This window comes from Rutilus rutilus (genome assembly GCF_951802725.1).
Source record: "Rutilus rutilus genome assembly, chromosome: 13".
In the NCBI taxonomy this organism is placed as follows: Eukaryota; Metazoa; Chordata; class Actinopteri; order Cypriniformes; family Leuciscidae; genus Rutilus; species Rutilus rutilus.
The window spans coordinates 14,889,813-14,910,633 of record NC_140218.1 but is presented as its reverse complement, the minus strand read 5'-3'; the positions used below and the strand labels follow the sequence as shown (position 1 = coordinate 14,910,633).

The 20,821-nt window shown below is 37.5% G+C and overlaps 2 protein-coding genes across 2 annotated transcripts; one reads left to right on the top strand and one right to left on the bottom strand.

Annotated features, from left to right (window-relative positions):
• Nucleotides 1–76: 76 nt before the first annotated feature.
• tmed4 (transmembrane p24 trafficking protein 4) lies at nucleotides 77–5,501 on the bottom strand. The gene is made up of 5 exons (XM_084427993.1): nucleotides 5,280–5,501; nucleotides 4,683–4,783; nucleotides 4,416–4,541; nucleotides 2,532–2,678; nucleotides 77–1,290 (listed from the first exon to the last, which is right to left on the bottom strand). The coding sequence occupies exons 1-5, from the start codon at nucleotides 5,422–5,424 to the stop codon at nucleotides 1,141–1,143; spliced, it is 669 nt and encodes a 222-aa protein (XP_084284119.1). The 5' UTR covers nucleotides 5,425–5,501; the 3' UTR covers nucleotides 77–1,140.
• A 353-nt stretch (nucleotides 5,502–5,854) lies between these two features.
• fam50a (family with sequence similarity 50 member A) lies at nucleotides 5,855–20,398 on the top strand. The gene is made up of 13 exons (XM_084427989.1): nucleotides 5,855–6,132; nucleotides 8,514–8,598; nucleotides 9,336–9,435; nucleotides 9,632–9,774; nucleotides 10,723–10,799; nucleotides 13,780–13,846; nucleotides 14,022–14,083; nucleotides 14,556–14,632; nucleotides 14,948–15,002; nucleotides 16,538–16,586; nucleotides 19,190–19,260; nucleotides 19,620–19,730; nucleotides 20,045–20,398. Exons 1-13 carry the CDS (start codon nucleotides 6,022–6,024, stop codon nucleotides 20,051–20,053), a joined length of 1,017 nt encoding a protein of 338 aa, XP_084284115.1. The 5' UTR covers nucleotides 5,855–6,021; the 3' UTR covers nucleotides 20,054–20,398.
• The last annotated feature ends 423 nt before the right edge of the window (nucleotides 20,399–20,821 follow it).

Here is a 20,821-nt window from a genome sequence, read left to right as displayed (position 1 = left end):
AAACCGAAATATTTTGTAATAACCTAGAAGAAGTGAAATGCATTATGCCACTCATTCATGAAGACCAAAAATATTTGTCACTTTAAAACCTTTAATTCGAAAAACATTAAAACCCCAACTAAAATACAAACAAAGACAATGCTTATGAATGCATGTAAACAATGATTTTTAACTGAGTACCAAGCATACAGTTAAGTATGTGCATGCACACTGTGTGCACAGATGTATAGTTTATTACAAAGCTTAAATGACACTTGGGAGTACCTTCAACTATTCACATTGCATGGAGGATTTTGCCATTGTGTGTCATGCAAACCAGCGTTTTTATAAATTGGTACTTGTAAGAAGCCAGTACAAAAATGTCCAAATACCCTATAAACAACATATAGTCTTGAAATTGAATAAGAACCCAGAAAACCAAAAGTTTTCATTAAATTACAGACATTCCTGCTCATTGAAGCTACTGGAATTATATTTATCAATATATTGGTCAATGCAGTAAATAAATAAAGCATGGAAAAGAACACTGAGAAATACAACCACAACAAAAATCACATTTTGTAAGTCTCTAAAAGAAAGAAAATCCCTAAAATATGGATTTAATGTTTGGTCTAAACAGCTACTACGCAAGATACAATCAATTTGTTTGAATCATTTCCCCTCATGATCATGAACATCACACCAGTTTGAGGGTGTTTAGAGCAGATAGAACGTGAAAATAAAGCCACAGATTTACCAAAATCTTCAATACACCTCAATATATACATATTAAAAATGTTTAGAAATGCTTAAATGATTAGCTGACTTGATTCTTCACATTTATCAGTAATCAGTAAAGTCAACAGTAGTTTCCATGCACCCATAATGATCATCACTTTTTCATATCACACTTTTTAGTAATTTGAACACCATTCTAGACATGTATGATTCACTTATGATAAATGGGTATCGGGTATAGAGCAGAATTAAGGGTTGTTAATATTCTGCATGTTTAAGACTTAATTCAAAGCTCTGCCGAAGATAACGTTGGACCGAACTGAGTTTAAAAAGAAAATACTGAAATGAATCACTGAGTATTTCCATGCTTGAGAAACCAAACGGCAATAAAAGGGTTAGTGTCTTTGAAATGCTTTCTGCTTTTCACACCAGCTTTTTGGCCTCGAAGAAGCTCTTGAGATGTCTCATTTGCCAGATGCCAGTGATGAGGAGGATGATGGTCTGAGCGATAGACCACCACAGAACTCGCTGGTTTGTGCTCTCGCTTGTCATACGGAAACGCTCCTCGCGATACTGTGGAGAAACAACTTCTTGTGAGTGCAATACAACCTATATGGATTGACAACTAGATACCAGTGTTATTTTGGTATGAGATACAATTATAGTTTTTAATAGACCCTTTTACAAAGTCTTGATTTTGTGTTGGGGGTCTACTAGAAGATTTTCATGTTCAAAAAACAAAATGTTCACATATTTGACATTGTTGCGGCACCTCTCTTCTCAGCCTTTCTGTAACGCTCAGTTTAGTTCCGGTCTCCGTGAAGCCCCTCCTTCTGAAAAGCACAATGTGCTCTGATTGGTTGGCCGGACTAGTGCGTTGTGATTGGTCAACCGCTTTGCGCGTGTTTCAGAAATGTTACACCCCTTACCATAACTGTGAGATTCAACACAGTACTAACGCAACACAACCAGGCCTCACCCCCTTTTTTTGCGTAGGCAAAATGATTTAAAAAAGGAATATTGTGACGTGTTCGTTCCCAGAGGAAAACTCAAGACAAGGGCCCTGTCCCAAATGGCACCCTAAGCACTCGCGGTCTTCCTCTGAGTCCGCACTTTCGTGACGTAACGCCGCTTTGACTGTCGGGAAGAAGCATCAGTGCGGGCTCGGCAAAAGTGCGCATCGAGGGCGCAAATCGACCACAGGCACTACTGAGACCTAAAATGACAAATGGGACACCCTACAGTCTCACGGACTTAATGGACACGCGGCAGCCATTGTAAGTCCACAAGACCGAAAGTGCATATGAAGTATGCCATTTGGGACAGGGCCTACAATGGATGAGTTTCAGGAAGTTGAGAAAATGAGAAATGTTGCGGCTGTCAGGGCAGAAACAAAAGCTGATGCTCTCTGTATGTTTTACATAATCTCCGGTCACGATCATATTTAAATAGCTTATTTTGTCCATTAGGTCGAAAGATGTGAAAAAGCCCATCCATAGACCCTTACCTTGAAGAAATCAGTACAGATGTGGTTGAAAGTGGACAAAAGAGACTAAATTAAAACACCAGGTGTAAATGGGAATGTGTTATTCAGGTGCCTCCCTCGTCTACTTTTGATACGATCGACCAAAACATCTTAATACCAGGTGTAAACAGCCTTAGATACAGTACTAATATCAACAAGACAGATGCCCAAAATAATATTAAACATCTTGAGCAGGCACCTGGCACCAAATCTAAGTTTAATTGGCCAGTCAGCCTACAGAACCCTACTGTACCATTGACCAAAACTAGTCTCTGCAGCTCAAACTCACCCGCTGGTAGTTCTGCTCTTTCTGGATCTGTTCCACCTGGTCCAGGAGCTGTCGGACCCGCAGCTGCAGCTCGCTCAGTTTGTCTTTGGCTGCGATCTCGGGGTAGTTGTTGGTGTGCTCACCAACCTGAATCTCCAAGTGGACTCTCTGTAAGACAGCATGGTTTCACATGTTAATGTTCAGTAACTTACACTGTATTATATTGAAATTAACGACTTTCTCATATCTAGAAGTAATCTCAAAACTTGAAAATGATCCATATTTATATTGTATTTGACCAATGTTGTTATTGTTAGTAAATAGTAAAACTATTCAAAATCAGTTCCTTAACTGAACCAAAGCTGAAATCAAATAAAACAGAAATATTAAATTAGTACTGAAACTGACCAGAAATAAAATAATAATTGAAGTACTAAAATGACTAAAACAGAAATAAAATAAAAAAGCTAAATAGAAATATTGAAAAAAACAAAACTATAATATAATATACCATAGTAATAAAAAAACACATACAAAGCACAACAAAATTACTAAAACTTGAACAAACTAAAAATATACAGCATATAAAAATATAATAAATACTATTAAAGTACATAAATAATACTAAAATAACACTGTATTTGACATTTGTAATTTATTAAATATAGAGATTGCATATTGGACAGCTTATTACATTAATTAAAATGTCAAAACATGAATAAATATTATAATACTATATAAATAATACTAAAATAACACTGCATTTGTCATATAAATATTAACAGATGTCATTTATTAAATATAGAGACCGCACATTGGACAGCTCATTACTCAAAACTATTAATTAAGATTTCAAAATATGAATAAAATGCTATAATAGTATATAAATAATACTAAAATAACAATGTATTTGACAAATATTACTGGATGTAATTTATTAAATATAGAAACTGCATCTTGAACAGCTTATTACTCAAAAATATGAATTAAAATGTCAAAATAGGAATAAATACTATCATAGTATACAAATAATACTAATATAACACTGTATTTGACATGTAATTTATTCAATATAGAGATTGCATATTGGACAGCTTATTACATTAATTAAAATCTCAAAATATGAATAAATACTATAATAGTATATAAATAATACTAAAATAACAATGTATTTGACATATTACTGGATGTAATTTATTAAATATAGAAACTGCATCTTGAACAGCTTATTACTCAAAAAATATGAATTGAAATGTCAAAATAGGAATAAATACTATAATAGTATATAAATAATACTAAAATAACACTGCATTTGTCATATAAATATTAACAGATGTAATTTATTAAATATAGAGACCGCACATTGGACAGCTCATTACTCAAAACTATTAATTAAGATTTCAAAATATGAATAAAATGCTATAATAGTATATAAATAATACTAAAATAACAATGTATTTGACAAATATTACTGGATGTAATTTATTAAATATAGAAACTGCATCTTGAACAGCTTATTACTCAAAAATATTAATTGAAATGTCAAAATAGGAATAAATACTATCATAGTATACAAATAATACTAATATAACACTGTATTTGACATATTACTGGATGTAATTTATTAAATACAGAGATTGCATATTGGACAGCTTATTACTCAAAACTATTAATTAAAATGACAAAATATGAATAAATACAGTTGTTGTTTTTTCACCCTAAAGTTGTTCCAAGCCTGTATGACTTTCTTTCTTCTGCTGAACACATAAGAAAATAAACTATGAAAGTCAATGGGGTCCATCAACTGTTAGGTTACCGACATTCTTCAAAATATCTTCTTTAGTGTTCAGCACTTAAACTGATCTCTATATTTATCTGCTGCTCTGTCAGTTTTTACAGTCGTACCAGTTTTCCACCAGCAAACAGTGCCATCTTGGTGGAGTTGGAGTGAAGGCAGATCTGATGCTCGCCTGGCGTGTGGGACGTGAAGGTGAAACGTCCATCTGATCCATACTGACGGGACAGAATGATCTGAAACAAACGATGAGAGAATGTGATTTCACAGAAGTATACTGGCATCTGCATTTGTGTAAAGTTGCCAAATATAACCCTATTTATTGTTATATAGCAGACATGTTTGAAATGTAGTGTATAAACAAAAAAACAGGCTACATTGGTATCAGGATCTTTGATTTCCACGTGCATGCCTAAACCAGGGGTGGACGGGAGAAAAGAGCCAGCCTGTTTGTCCCACAGCTGTGTTCTGTATCTTCCTGAAAAAAAAAAAAAAAACACACAAATAAAACCCAACACAGTATGTTCATTTCCATCACAAAAAAAAAGACAAACATAATTATTAGATCTTATTATTATATTATTTCATTATGCAGTATCGATATCATAGATCATATATACATGCATCGTCTCCTGTCATCATAACTGTTATTTCTGATTACTATAAACAAGCGATAAATCCAGGCTGTAGCTGCTGGCAGAAAGGAACTGGTTGCACCTGTATCTCAGGTACCAGGATGCTGCACCTGCCACATCCTTGATCATGCTGATCTACTCAAAGTCCTGTTTCATTTGGACATATGTATGCAGATAATCACATCCATACCTAAAATCTGATTTCATATCAGCTGTCTTCAGGTTGAGTGTGTTAAATGAGACAAAAAGTGAATGTTTCTACTGATAAATCCAGATGGATGAATCAGCTAGCCGACAAAGCTAACCGATCACAGAGATCCGATTGGACAATGGACGTACCGATCACCATGGTTTCATCGGGTATTTCTTCTATAAAACATTTCTTCTCCGTCTCTCCGATGTGGAAATAAAGTGCTTGGCTTGGAGAAAGCCACGCAAATAGAAGCAAAAGCCCGGCACAGGACACCACCGCCTTCATCTCCATCCAAATCACCCCTCGCTCTCAATCCAGGGCTGAGAATCGATTGCAGAATAACTCGATTCTCAACACGGGCTTGTGTCATAGGGCTTTTGTTTATTAAAGTGTCCGAGTTGCATAAAAGTTTACCTGAAGAAAGAAACTAAAAATCTTAATTTAATAATTAATTTAATTAAAAAAATCTAAATAATAACGAATAACATATTATATTTTTGGGGAATATTTAAATCAACCTTATTTGTTTGTATACTTATTGTTGAATTTCTATGTAAATGACATTATTGATACTATTTGAACTTTTAGCATGAACATGAAATCATACATAACACATAATACAACTATAATTGTTATCGTCAACAGCAATACAAATTATAACAATGCACTGATAATAAATGTATTTTTTGCACGTTTTTAGGCAAGCATGTTTCAGACTTTTACTTTGGAATGCAGTTAATTCGCGCATCAACCGGAAGCAGTACTGCGTTAAATTACCCACAACCGTTTGTGCTTTATTCGAGAAATTTCTCGTTTGTTTATTCACTGAATTCAGTAGTTGTCTCGCGTTTTCAGTTCTTTTTCTGAGTATCTTGTAAAAGAGTCGCAATGGCGCAGTATAAAGGAGCGGCAAGTGAAGCGGGGAGAGCGATGCAGCTCATGAAGAAGAGAGAAAGAGAGCGAGAACAGCTCGAGCAGCTGAAACAGAAGATTGCAGAGGCAAGTGAGCCCGAAACCGAATAACAAACACAAACACACTGGCCATTCAACCTGTCCTCACTATATGCCTCCAATAAATAGATGCAAGCTCAAAAGTGTGTGGAATGTATATAGTAACGTTATCCAGTTATATAGGATTTTCATGGTGTGTGTGTGTGTGTGTATATATATGTATGTATATATATATATATACACATATATACACATGATATATGCACATGATTTTAATAAACTAGTGAACAAGTGAATTTTTGCTGAAATTTATGAAGGTTCATAGTCTGTGTTGACGTACCTTCTACAAAGTACTAGGCTGATATATATATATATATATATATATATATATATATACACACACACACACACACACACACACACACAGTATCTCACAAAAGTGAGTACACCCCTCACATTTCAGCAAACATTTTAGTATATCTTCTCAAGGGACAATACTATAGAAATGAAACTTGGATAGATTTTAGAGTAGTCAATGAATGTGCTGCTTGTATAGCAGTATATATTTACTGTCCTCTGAAAATAACTCAACACACAGCCATTATTGTCAAAATACGTTGTTTAACCATGCCACATGTCCTATTCATCATTTTCATGTTTTTGTCTGCTTGACAGGACCATACAAATTTGTGTATCTTGTATTAGAACAGTTAAAATTTGTCCTTTAAGTACAATTCTCTCATACTGACCACTGGATGTGCAACATGGCTCCTCATGGCAAATAACTCTCTAAGGATTTGAGAATTAGAATTGTTACTCTCCACAAAGATGGCCTAGGCTATAAGAAGATTGGTAACACCCTGAAACTGAGTTACTGTACATGCCAGGGTCATACAGAGGTTTTCCAAGACGGGTTCCACCTGGAACAGCCCTCGCAAGGGTCAGTCAAAGAAGTTGAGTCCTCGTGCGTCCGGTGCAGAAGCTGGCTTCAATGAGTGCTGCCAGCATTGCTTTAGAGGTTGCAGAAGCGGAAGGTCAGCTTGTCAGTGCTCAGACCATACGCCGCACACTGCAACAAGTCGGTTTGCATGGCCGTTGTCCCAGAAGGAAGCTTCTTCTGAAGCTGGCTCACAAGAAAGCCCGCAAACAGTTTACTGAAAGCAACCTGTCCAAGAGCATGAATTACTGGATCCCTGTCCTGTGGTCTGATGAGACTAAGATAAACTTGTGTGGCTCAGATGGTGTCCAGCATGTGTGGCGATGCCCTGGTGAGTAGTGTCAAGAAAATTGTGCCTTGCCTACAGTTGAGCATGGTGGTGGTAGCATCATGGTCTGGGGCTGCATGAGTGCTGCTGGTATTGGGGAGCTGCGCTTCATTGAGGGAAACATGGATTCCAACATGTACTGTGACTTTCTCAAGCAGAACATGATGCCCTCCCTTCAGAAACTGGTCCGAACGGCATGATAACGACCCCAAACACACCGCCAAGATGACAACTGCCTTGCTGAGGAAGCTGAAGGTGAAGGTGATGGAGTGGCCAAGTATGTCTCCAGACCTGAACCCTATTGAGCACCTGTGGGGCGTCCTCAAGCAGGAGGTGGAGAAGCGCCATGTGTCTAACAGCCAGCAGCTCCATGATGTCATTATGGAGGAGTGGAAGAGGGTCCCAGCAACAACCTGTGCAGCTGTACAACTCCACGCCCAGGAGGATTAAGGCAGTGCTAGATAACAATGGTGCTCACACAAAATATTGACACTTTGGACACAGTTTTACATATTCACTTAGGGTGTACTCACTTTTGTTGCCAGCTATTTTGACAATAATGGCTGTGTGTTGAGTTATTTTCAGAGGACAGTGAATATATACTGCTATACAAGCGGCACCTTGACTACTCTAAAATCTATCCAAGTTTCATTTCTATAGTATTGTCCCTTGAGAGATTATAGTAGAAATAGTAGCTTAGTACTTTGTAGAAGGTATGTCAACACAGAGTATGAATCTTCATAAATTGCACCAAAAATGAACTTGTTAACTAGTTTACTAAAATCATGTGCGTGTAAAATGATATTCATTTGTTCACATGGTTGTATATATTGTGCCACTTTTCAACACTTTTTTTTTTTTTTTTTTAATGGTTAAAAAGTATGACATACCATTGTATAACACATTTTTAAAACACACCTTTCAAGCAAGGTTCAAATGATAAAACACTATTTTGGGACCACAGTATGTAAACTACTGATCTTTAAGTATCGTATAACTATAATGATTGTATTTTTATTTTTATTTATTTTTTTATGAATATTGTTATATTTTTTTTATATACGATCATTACAACAATCTTTATATGCAGCTCAAATAAATCTACACTGCTCATACTTTATGTAAAACATCTCCCCTAACTGAACTTCACCTTCTCCTTTCTAGGACAACATGGTGAAGTCCAACATTGATAAAAAGTTCTCCGCTCATTATGACGCTGTGGAGCAAGAGCTCAAATCCAGCACTGTTGGTAAGTGAGCATTAAAAATGGAATGACTTGTTATGGTTCTGAAATACTTCTGTAATGTTTTTTTTTTTTTTCTTGTAGTTAATCAGAAAGGGTTAGAGAGTTGTGTTATGAGTAGGGCTGTCATTTGTGACCCTGGACCACAAAACCAGTCACATGGATACATTTTTTGAAATTGAGATTTACACATCATATGAAAGCTGAACAAATAAGCTTTCCATTGATTTATGGTTTGTTATGACAGGACCATATCTGGCCGAGATACAACTGTTTGAAAATCTGGCATCTTAGGGTGCAGCAAAATCAAACCATTGAGAAAATCGACTTTAAAGTTCTCCATTTATGTTTGCTATTGTGCTGCATTCACTCAGAAAAATAAATGTTTTATATATTTACGGTAGGAAATTTACGAAAAAGCTTCATAGAACATGATCTTTACTTAATATCCTAATGATTTTTGCCATAAAAGAAAAATCGATACTTTTGACCAATACAGTGTATTGTTGGCTATTGCCACAAATATACCCGTGTGACTTGTGACTGGTTTTATGGTCCAGGGTCACATTTGATTATCATTAGATTGTCACAAGACTGCGAAGTCTTTACTTTTGTTATATGCCCCATCTGAATTTGGCAACCTTATCCATAATGTACAACCTCCTTCGAAATTATTTAATTTAAGCATACAGGCTTAATATGTATTAAATCACTTTGTGAGTGAAGGATGTTGTTCTTTGCAGGTCTGGTGACTCTTAATGACATGAAAGCGAAGCAGGAAGCTCTGGTCAAAGAACGAGAGAAACAGCTTGCCAAGAAGGAGCAGTCAAAAGAGCTACAGCTGTACGGCCTTTTCAGTTATTTGAACTTTGCTTCTCTCCTACTTGGTGTCTTTTTCTCAATATGAATGAATGAAATCATGTTTTTGTAGATCCTTGCATTGCGCCCTCCAGGCATCCTGCTTTTCTTTGTTTATTTTTTCTCTTAAATTCTGTGTGAGGTTTGGTTTTAAAGCTTCATGTTTGGTCTCGTCTTGTAGGAAACTGGAGAAGCAGAAGGAGAAGAAAAGAAAGGAAGAGCAGAAAAGGAAGATTGCCAGTTTATCCTTCAATCCTGAAGAAGGAGAGGAAGAGGAGGAGGAGGAGGAAGAAGAGGAGGAAGAAGAAATTGAGGAGGAGATATGTATGGCATTTTACTTGCCACTTTTCCACAGAATTGGAACAGAGTTCTACACTGCATAGATTAAAAACAGCACATAATAACGATATTCTTAATTTCTAACCAGCAGTTTAAAGGGATACTCCACTTTTTTTGGAAATAGGCTCATTTTACACCTCCCCCAGAGTTAAACAGTTGAGTTTTACCGTTTTCGAATCCATTCAGCCGATCTCCGGGTCTGGCAGTACCACTTTTAGCATAGCTTAGCATAGATCATTGAATCGGACAAGACCATTAGCATCTCTCTCAAAAAAATGACCAAAGAGTTTCTCTCATTCCTGCGTAATAATCAAGAAACTTTGCTGCCGTACCATGAGTGCAGCAGGCGTAATGATATGACGCAGCGCCTGAAAATAGGTCTAATAGGTTAGACAAACTTAGTCCCGGTCACGTTGGAAGTTACTGAGCTGGGGACTATTTTCAGGCGCTGCGTCATATCATTACGCCTGCTGCACTCATGGTACGGCAGCAAAGTTTCTTGATTATTACGCAGGAATGAGAGTATAGTTCTTAGCCATATAAGCCTAGAAAACTTTTCATTTTCCGTCGGTCTTAGTACACGATGTAACTACAGAAGAGTCAAGTTTTAAATAGGAAAAATATCGAAACTCTTTGGTCATTTTTTTGAGAGAGATGCTAATGGTCCTGTCCGATTCAATGATCTATGCTAAGCTATGCTAAAACTGAATGGATTCGAAAACGGTAAAACTCAACTGTTTAACTCTGGGGGAATTGTAAAATGAGCCTATTTCCAGTATCCCTTTAAAGTTGTACTACTAAGTAAAAGTGCATTTGATAGTGATTCAGTATACGTTTAAGAGATTGATTTCATTTTTCATACATTTTTCTAAATGTGTTATTTATTTTTAACACTAATACAATTGTGATTTTTTTTGTCATTGTTTTTAACAGGCATACCTGTAAAAAAGAAAAAACTAGGGAAAAACCCAGATGTGGACACCAGTTTCCTGCCAGATAGGGACAGAGAGGTATTTAAAAAAAAAAAAGAATTCTCTTGATGTCTCTGTCAAAGAGCGTGGAGTGTCTGTCCAAACTGCCTCATTTAGGGATCTGAATGCAGTTTTACAGGGTTCAGCCCCACCCTGTACAGCTATGTACAGAACAGTCCCTCGCTGTGATGAGAGATGTGAGAGTGACAGAACGCAGCTGGTGTCCTGTATCTCTTTTGTGGAAAATGTGTACTGGAAGCATTTTTAGATATTTCAGTATCGATATGTTTTGGAAATCAATTTGGACAACACTATTGCACTTAGTTTATTATTTCAGATGGATTTTTAAAATACTACAATTGTATGTATTAGGGATGTCAATTTTCACAAATTCCCATGATCGATCGTCGTTTAAATTAACGATCGATTAATCGTTAGCCGTAATACTGGGATATGCGTCTACTGCAGTGGCATATGGCCAACAGCATGACGGGTCTGCAAATGCTGATGTTCCTCACCAAATCAATTAGAATGGTTTTAAATATAAATAAAGGGCTAGTAGGATTGTAAAATGTTTCGATGTGATTGATAATTAAATTAATTATTTAATAATCAAATATAACTACTAATACAACGTGTCACCAACGCCCAGAATGTGTGACTGTTGTGGACGCGCTCTTCCTGGAACAACTGCACGCGCTGAATGAATCTGCTACCGTTAAACTGGACCACTTTGCTAGCACGTTATTTATCTAAAAGAAACGCATCCTATATGAGATTAATCAGATATATTTAAAATAAACATAATATTACTAATTATATCTGCACAAAATGACGCAAATTCATGCACAAGTGAACTTGAACTAAGTTACGTGCCACAGAACGTTAAGTTGTGGACGCGCTCTTCCTGGAGCAACGCGACACGGCAACTAAACCCAAATAATTCACAATGTTTTATTACAATATTGTTCTCTTTATAATGTTATGTAATATTACAGTCCCAATAGTCATTATTAGTCGTGCACTGCCGTTTGAGCTGCGCGCGCTGAAGCTGACTTTACTGAGTTCTTAACCAAATGCATCCAATATGAGATAAATCACATATAGATAGGCATACACAAAATAAACAGTATTACAACTTACATTTGAACAAAACAAAAGGCTGCGAATGCACACGCAAACTTACATGATGATGGTGTAAAATGGTCCCAAACATAACTCCGGCGCGCTCGCTTTAGGGCCTATGTTCACATATCGCGCCTAAAAACGTGTAGAAAACGCTAGGCGCGCCGCGTTCTCCTTTTTCCAAAGCGCTAGGGCGGTTGCGCTCTGGAGGCGTCTGTCGTTGCTATAATAAGCAACCATCAGCTGCACTCTCCGTTAAAGTTGTCACGTGACCTACGGTGCGCTTGCGGCATTCTGAAAAGTTGAGATGTTTTTATCTCGATGCGGCGCGGACGCGCTTGGAAAAAACGAGCGCGTCGCTTCCATTATGAGCGCGCATACCGCGCGCTTACATTTGAAATAACGAACTTGAGCGCGCAAAAGACGCGATATGTGAACAGGCCCTTACATGTTTCGCGGTTGAGCAGCGCGCCGCGCACGCGCATGAAGACCTGCTTAATTGATGATCGATAAGTTCTATCGATTAAATGTATTATCGACAATTAATCGATCGTCGATTAATCGTTGACATCCCTAGTATGTATATATTATGTATAAAATTCAGCCATGCCAGAGTGACTGCGTTACAAGCTACTGCTGAAATTCACTGCATTTGGCGTGTTGGCGGGTGTTAATGCAAATAAACAAACGATGAAACACGAGCATATTCAAGCAGAGAATAGCATAAGTTAGTTCTGTGAAACAAAGGAAAACCAACGTTATTCATGTATCGAGAAGAAATAAAGCAACCTCGGTGTCCGTTTTCAGGACTTCCCGCTCCTTAAGGTCTCTCCAGAGCTGGAAAGCTTCTCCGATATTAACGCGGGTCCTGATCGTAACCCTTCTTTTTAAAGTTATATTCCACTGGCCTTTTCCTCTTTTGTATTTTCTGTGCCATCTCTCTCTTTCTGTAGTCGTTCTGCTAACGTCTGTCTTGTGCACTGAGATCTCTCTCCTCCTCCATCATGAGTGTATGCGCCCCTTACTGCTTATTGGCTGCAAGTGTGTTTTGGTGCTGATCCGATCCACTTTTCAATAGCGTTTTTCAAAAATCACTTACTGCACCGTTAACACAAGCCTCCTCTGGGCAGTATTTTGCACATTGACACATCAGCCTGAGCTTTATCACAAAGCTGCATACCAAATTTGTCAACTGCCACAATAATTATGGTGTTGTTGTTTTGTTCTACTTTGGCTCATTTCCAGTCAGTTTTCAAGCAGGCGTGTCAACTGTTAAGATCCTTAGATCTGCCAGATTACATGTGATTTGTCACGAAGGTCTTGTTTGGATTTATCCTGGGAATATATTACCTATATTGGTGAAAAGCTTTGGCTTGTTTTCAGAAATAAAAAACAGAATTTTTAAGAGATTGTGAAATAAGTGACTAGATGATCCTTGAGAGGAATTAGCACTGTATGTATGCCTTTGGTGTGAGAGACCTGGGTTCGAATCCACTGTGAGACACCAATGTGTCCCTGAGCAAGACACTTAACCCCTAGTTGCTCCAGAGGCATGCGACCTCTGACATATATAGCAATTGTAAGTCGCTTTGGTTAAAAGCGTCAGCTATTTGAATAAATGTAAATGTAAATGTATGTGTGTGTGTGTGTATATATGAGCTTCTTTGATATGCCCTTAAAAATAAAAATGCTTAAATAATCACATAATGCTGTCCATTTTTAAAGAACAGTTTTAAAGACTCCACAAGTGTCTGTATGTTAGTGTACTCTGAAGTTGGCAAAATTTAGCAGCTATACACATTTCAAAAAATATATATATTTTGGAAAAATGTACCAGAAAGCTTGTGAATGCAATGTTTAGTATGTGTAATTGTGAGTAAAATGTGTGTTTCAGGAAGAAGAGAATCGTTTAAGAGAGGAACTCCGGCAGGAGTGGGAAAGAAAACAAGAGAAGATCAAAAGTAGGATATTAAGATCACGTGCTGTTATGGAGATTACCTTTTGTTTGATATCTCTGAACCTTGCCAAGAGTGCATTTGCTTTATTTGACTTATTCCTTTATTAATTTCAGCTTGTTTAGTCTATAGTCTACAAACCTGTTCTTCAACCCGTCTTTGCTTTTTGTTTTTTTTTCAGGTGAAGAAATTGAAATCACTTTCAGCTATTGGGATGGCTCAGGGCATCGAAAAACTGTCAAGGTACAGAACAGGTTATCAGATTTTCTCATTTAAGAAAACTCCATGCCCAAGATGTTACATTGTTACATGTTCTGTATTGTAAAAATGTGCTCAACTCAGTTTAAAGGGATAGTTCACCCAAAAATGAAAATTCTGTCATCATTTACTCACCCTCAAGTTGTTTCAAACCTGTATGAGTTTCTTTGTTCTGCTGAACACAAAGGAAGATATTTGGAAGAATGTTTGTAACCAAACAGATCTCGGTCCCCATTGACTACCATAGTAGGAAAAAAATATACTATGGTAGTCAATGGGGACCGAGATCTGTTTGGTTACAAACATTCTTCCAAATATCTTCCTTTGTGTTCAGCAGAACAAAGAAACTCATACAGGTTTGAAACAACTTGAGGGTGAGTAAACAATGATAGAAGTTTCATTTTTGGGTGAACTATACCTTTAATATACTATAATATTTGTGTATGTGCCCATGTAGATGAAGAAAGGCAACACAATTCAGCAGTTTCTCCAAAGGGCCCTGGAAGTTTTGAGAAAAGACTTCAGTGAACTGAGGTAAATGCATTCATTGTCACCTGCTATAAAAAAAATTCTTAGATTTACTACATAAGAGATAGTGAAGTTAGAGTCAGTTAACACATTTAGAGTTTCTTAAAATCTATATATATTTTTGTGTGTACATATACACACACATTTTCAAAAACATGTTAGTTTTCTTCAGAATTGAGTTCAGGTTTTCCTCAGAATATCAGTGATGAATATAAATTTCAAGTGTGCTAGTATTAAATGAAAACTCAATGGACAAAATCAAGACAGTGAGGGCTTTTTGTCTTAACTGAGATAATATTAAAGCCTGTTTGTGTCCTTCAGATCAGCAGGAGTGGAGCATCTAATGTACATTAAAGAGGATTTGATAATCCCACATGTGAGTAAAGTTTCCCTCAACAAAACTGTAATCACCTCATTTGTAAGACCAATTAGGTTCTCTTTTAAATCATTGCAACATTGGTCATCGTTTACAATGCACTTTTATTCTGTACAAGAATGTACATCTCTTAAAGGAGTCATAAATTAGTATTACATTGGATACCTACTGCTGTATTATAGTCTTTCAGGCCGTTCTAAAAAAGAAAAGTGGAAAAAAAATAAACACAGACCTACTTTTACCCTTATTTCTGAAGGCATTATTGTCTCGCGAGATCAATGCGATGTTTTGGCTGTCGTGGACGCTCATTTTAATAATGCAAATGAGGGGCGCGTTGATTGGTTGAAGGAAGGAGGGGGGTTGACACGCAGGTAACTTCAGCATCATTACAAACTGACATCATGGCGCAAGTGGTGAATGAACCCGACCCGGCCGCGATCTACGGGATTCAACCCTACATGTTTGAGCCGGACTCTGAACCAGAGCTGGAAAGGGAAGATGTAGAGTTGTTGGATGGACGTCTACATCAAGATGTCTCTGAATGGTAAAGACAATCATTTTGACTGAGACATACATTAACATCGGTAACGAGCTAAAACGTTTGTTGCTATTTTCTCCCACATAGGTTTACCTTTTATTTAATGTCGATTACATTAACGGAGATGTAGTCTACTTATTTTATCAGCTTACAGTGGTTATTGAGATGAGACGTTTACTATCATGTGCTGTTTTTGCCTTGTTTCACGTTATTTAGACATTCAATATTTTTCTTCTTTAGACAGGTAACGTGTTGTTTTTCTTTATGTTTATTATTACTTGACTGTTTATTTTATTTATCTATGTATCGTTATCTATTCTATAAAAAATCAATACAATGATATGTTGTCATAGTTATATAATATACAATAAAGCGCACACACATAACGATACGCCAGTTGAAAGGGTTGTTGGGACAGCGTCATTAAAAATGAATTTCATCCACTGGTCCCTGATAGTTTCGTCCGATTTTGGGAGATAAAACACATTTACATGTTTTTTATGGCAATCAACCACAGAGCAAGTCCGGTGTGCACTCGGTTTCTCCATCTGTCTCGACTGAACTGAATATGAGGGGGAGAGGGGAAGGGGGGCTTCCTGCTGCGGTGTCCATATATGGTATATCCTACTACCTCATGACGTCAAGAGGGAGCTGAAATCAAAATCTCGTATTTGAGTGGTTTATTTACCCTGAGGTAAACAAACGCTTCACTTTTAAATATCAGCTTCCCGGCCAGTGTATAATCGTTAGTCGATCATAACATACATTGATTCTCGTGGAAAAGTGAAAATTGCAGGTTATGACTCCTTTAAATTACGGATTTTGTGACAGGAACATACAAGTTTTACAACGTAAACTGCTTTACAATGTTTTATGGGCATTTTGGGAAGTGTTTCCCTGATTGCAAAAGACAGGTGGTAATAAATCACAGTTTTTATAGTTCATTTACCCTTTCAAAACAAATCTCTCACTTACTAAAAATCTGCTTTTCTTTCAGCACCACAGTTTCTATGATTTCATCGTGACAAAGGCAAGAGGCAAAAGTGGTAAGTTCCTACTTCCTCTACCACATTTAGTTTAACAGGTTCCCATGTGGCTTCTGTATTTCACGCATGACTGTCAAGTAACGCAAAGTTACTTGCTCAAAGATAGACTTAACACAGAGTAGATATAGCTCGTTCAAAGTTGTTGCAGAGTGTGATGATGTTAAAGATTTGTATGACCCGGCTTTGTGGCCAGAGGGCGCATTTGTGCGACATTACTATGAAGTGCGTAAACCCAAGGCAACAGCGGCTTTTGGGGACGCAGAGTCGAATGCGCCTCTGATGTAAATATCTATGAGGATCGTATCATATAACACTCGGGGCCTGCGGCTAGGACAAAATGCAGCGGATAAAGCCCGGCGATTGGTTGTTGATCAACTGTTTGAGAACACTGATATTCTATGTATACAGGAAACTTTGCTCTCGAAGCAAGATTTGGACAGGCTTAACTCTGTTAATATTGACTACCACGGGGCAGGGGAGTCTACAACAGACTTGAGTTTGGGGATAGTGCGTGGTAGAATACCTGGAGGTGTGGCCATAATGTGGCAAAAGAAATATGATCCAGTTATTAGTGTGATCAGACTGAATGTCGATTGGTGCATTGGTGTAAAAGTTATTTGGGGCAATAATGTTTTTATTATTTTGAATATTTACACACCATTTGAATGTCATGATAATGAAGCTGTATATTTACAAAGACTTGCCTTTATTGGTTCTTTTATAGAAGAAAGTGAATGTACTTGTATTTATGTAATGGGTGATTTCAATGCCGACATTTCTGATGTGAAGTCCATATTTTGTCAGCATTTAATTCAGTTTTGTGTAGACAATAAGCTAAACTTGCCAAGTAAGGTTTTCTTGCCAAGTGTACATATTATACACATGTATAATATGTACATATGTCAGTGAAGCCTGGAATACATATGTCAGTGAAGCCTGGAATACAACTTCATGGCTTGATCACTGCATAAGTACTGCAGATGCTCAAGAGGGTATAGTGAACTTAGAAATCTTGTATGGGATGGCAACTGTGGATCACATGCCTGTCTCTGTTACACTAAATGTGGAGAGTCTACCCGCTTTAACCCCTCATGATACCCACATTAGTGATGGAAAAGTGGGGTGGGTAAAGCTCACAGAGTGTGATTTACAGTACTATTATTATCTGACAGAGAGGAACCTTGGGAATATCCCCATTCCATACAATGCTTTAATGTGTGGAAATATCAATTGTGATAATCTGAATCATAGAGAGGATGTGTGTAAGATGTATGACCTAGTTGTGGCTGGATTAAAAGACTCAAGTACACCTTTTTGTAAAAGAAGTTTTAAACAACAAAATGCCCGATCTGGATGGAATGAGCATGTAAGGAACCATCACCAGCAGGCTAAAGTGGCCTTTATAAATTGGGTTGCTGCAGGTAAACCAAGGACCGGACCTTTATTTGAGCATAAAAAACAGATGGATAAACAATTTAAATGTGCTGTACGGTACATAAAAAGGATGGAGCATAATCTGAGGGCTGACTCTTTAGTGCGAAAACTGTTGCAAAATAATGTGCAAGACTTTTGGAAAGAAATCCAGGTTATGAATGCTGCCAAAGTTCCCAAAGTGGGATCTTGTCACCCATGCTTTTTAACCTTTACATGGATGATCTCTCCCGAACATTGAAAAACTGTAAGACCGGCTGCATGATAGGGGAAAGACTATTAAACCATCTACTTTATGCTGATGACTTGGTCATTATGTCACCCTGCTCTGCAGGCCTCCAGCAATTGCTTGATGTGTGTACTGAATATGGTGAACGCTATGACATCAAGTTTAACCCGAAAAAGACTGTTGTGATGATTGTGAGGACTAGAGAGCAGCGTAAGGCTGTATTTCCCATGTTTCATTTGTCAGGAGGGGATCTGGCAGTTGTGGAAAAAGTGAAGTACCTCGGTCACATTATAAGGAGTGACCTCTCTGATAATGATGACATCCAGAGGCAGTACTGTAAATTGTATGCACAAGCTAATATGCTGGTACGGAAATTTGGAATGTGTACAGAGAATGTAAAAATAGTCTTGTTTAAAGCCTATTGCACACCACTCTACACTGCCCACCTGTGGTGTTGCTACACAAAAGCAGTATTTCACAAGATACAAGTAGCATATAATGATGCTCTTAGGATTCTTTTGAAAGTCCCTCGCTGGACCAGTGCCAGCCAGTTGTTTGTGCAGAATGATGTGACCACACTAAATGCTGTAATAAGAAATGTTGTTTATAAATTTATGATGAGACTCATGGATTCGCAAAATGAAATTATAATTGTTTTTATATGGCCTTACCTGAGCAATACTAGGTACAGCTCGCTGCTTTGGAGGCACTGGAGAAATTGTTTATATGGATTATAGTAATCCTTTGTTTGTATTTGTCTGTCTGTCTCTTTTACATATTTTATTTTTTATGGACCTTTTTTTGAGTCTGAAATAAAGAAATATATGTCCTCTGATATTTTATAATATAAAGATAACACTGATTATATTTAGCATTAGCCTGTTATTTGTGTGTTGTATCTTTGTTTTTGGTGCTGACTTGAGACCTTCCTCTTTTTCATCAGGGCCCCTTTTCAATTTTGATGTGCACGATGACATTCGGCTGGTGAACGATGCCACAGTTGAGAAAGATGAGGTAATAATGTCAGCATAACGTCTGGTCTATATTCTGGGCAAGAACCACAGAAGTTTAAAGGAAGAGACTTGCATGTAAATGTGATGTTTTGGGCCAGGTGAATGTGAAATTTGATATGATTCTCATAAACGGAAACAAATTATCATATGTGCTCCAGGATATGTTTTTTTTTTTACACATGATTAAGTGTCTTACCACAAACCTTGAACGACCAGCGACATATTTTCCCTAGTAGCAACATGGAAACTTGTAAACACAATGTTTCTTGGTGAACATGCACATTGACTCTTAAAACAATTGAAACTGCATGGAAGCCAGTCACCTTTGATAGAGCTTCGGCTTTGTGGTTTTTTGTCCAGTCTCATGCAGGAAAAGTGGTGCTGAGGAGCTGGTATGAAAAAAACAAACACATCTTCCCTGCCAGCCGTTGGGAGCCTTATGACCCCGAAAAGAAATGGGACAAATACACAGTGAGTACATTTTCCACTAACGACCTTAAATTAAAGGTCTTGACACTGAAATGGTCAGGTTTGAGTGAAAGTCTCTAAAATTTCCTGCAACCACATGTTTAGTAGTAGAACCATATGAAAGAAGCTCTGTGATCTTGACGTATATGATCATGATGATGTCCTAACCAAAACCAAAAACTAATGTGTTCCAGCAATAGCTGGATGTCCAAATGTCAGGACAAATAAATCATGGCAATTTTGTGGGTCTACTGAAGTGAATATTCTTTTGGTTGGATTCATGACATGTTTTCAGACTGTTTTGCATTGCTTTTCAGATTCGGTGAGATGCCACATCCACGAGACGTACAGAGTTCCTGAACCATCTTACTGTTTTGTTGGGTTTTTTGACAGCAGGCAGCAAAATGCTTTATCTTGCGTAGTATTTTTGAATATCTATAACTGTTTGCACCCAAGTTTTCTTTGTATATTAGTGAACATGAGGTCTAAACCGAGGCCAAGCGCTCATAGTCGGATCTTGCACACAACTAACCTTGCACACAGCTAACCTGACACATCTTTCTATTATCGCAACTGATGTTTGCCGCCTTGATTGTAAATAGTCTGTTGAGTGTTTCAATCATCTCTTGAATCATGTTTAAAAATAAACGCCCCGTTTATGTACCTTTGAATGTTTTCCTGTTGAATCATTTTATGATTGCTCCATCGCTACTACAGGCACTTTTTTGAAAGATTTGTAGTTTCCTGGAATAAAACCACCCCGGTTGAAAATCAAACGCATGGTAGCAGTTAAAACACGTAAAAACCACAGGCTATCAATCTCTCATGAAACAGCGTTTAGGGGAACGGAATCTATTTTCACAGATGCTGAATGTTGTTTTTGGACATCGACTGGTTAGTCCTGCAGGAATATGTGGTAGTGCGAGTTAAGGTCATTGTTCCATTTGCACATTTAACCCGAAAGGACAGCTTCAAACAGTAAATCAGGTTAAGCATACCTGGTGGCACAGCAGATGGATTTTGACAGCCTCTGTCAAAGAATTTCCCCTCTGGCCACCACTCCCTCAACTGCTGTTGTTTTCATTCCCAACACT

Coding starts and splice junctions, on each gene's coding strand:
- fam50a (XM_084427989.1), top strand. CDS start 6,022: ATGGCGCAGTATAAAGGAGCGGCAAGTGAAGCGGGGAGAGCGATGCAG. Junction 10,800..13,779: donor TGCCAGATAGGGACAGAGAG/GTATTTAAAAAA, acceptor TGTGTGTTTCAG/GAAGAAGAGAATCGTTTAAG. Junction 13,847..14,021: donor AAAACAAGAGAAGATCAAAA/GTAGGATATTAA, acceptor TTTTTTTTTCAG/GTGAAGAAATTGAAATCACT.
- tmed4 (XM_084427993.1), bottom strand. CDS start 5,424: ATGGAGATGAAGGCGGTGGTGTCCTGTGCCGGGCTTTTGCTTCTATTT. Junction 4,784..5,279: donor CGATGAAACCATGGTGATCG/GTACGTCCATTG, acceptor TTTTTTTTTCAG/GAAGATACAGAACACAGCTG. Junction 2,679..4,415: donor TGTTTGCTGGTGGAAAACTG/GTACGACTGTAA, acceptor GCTGTCTTACAG/AGAGTCCACTTGGAGATTCA.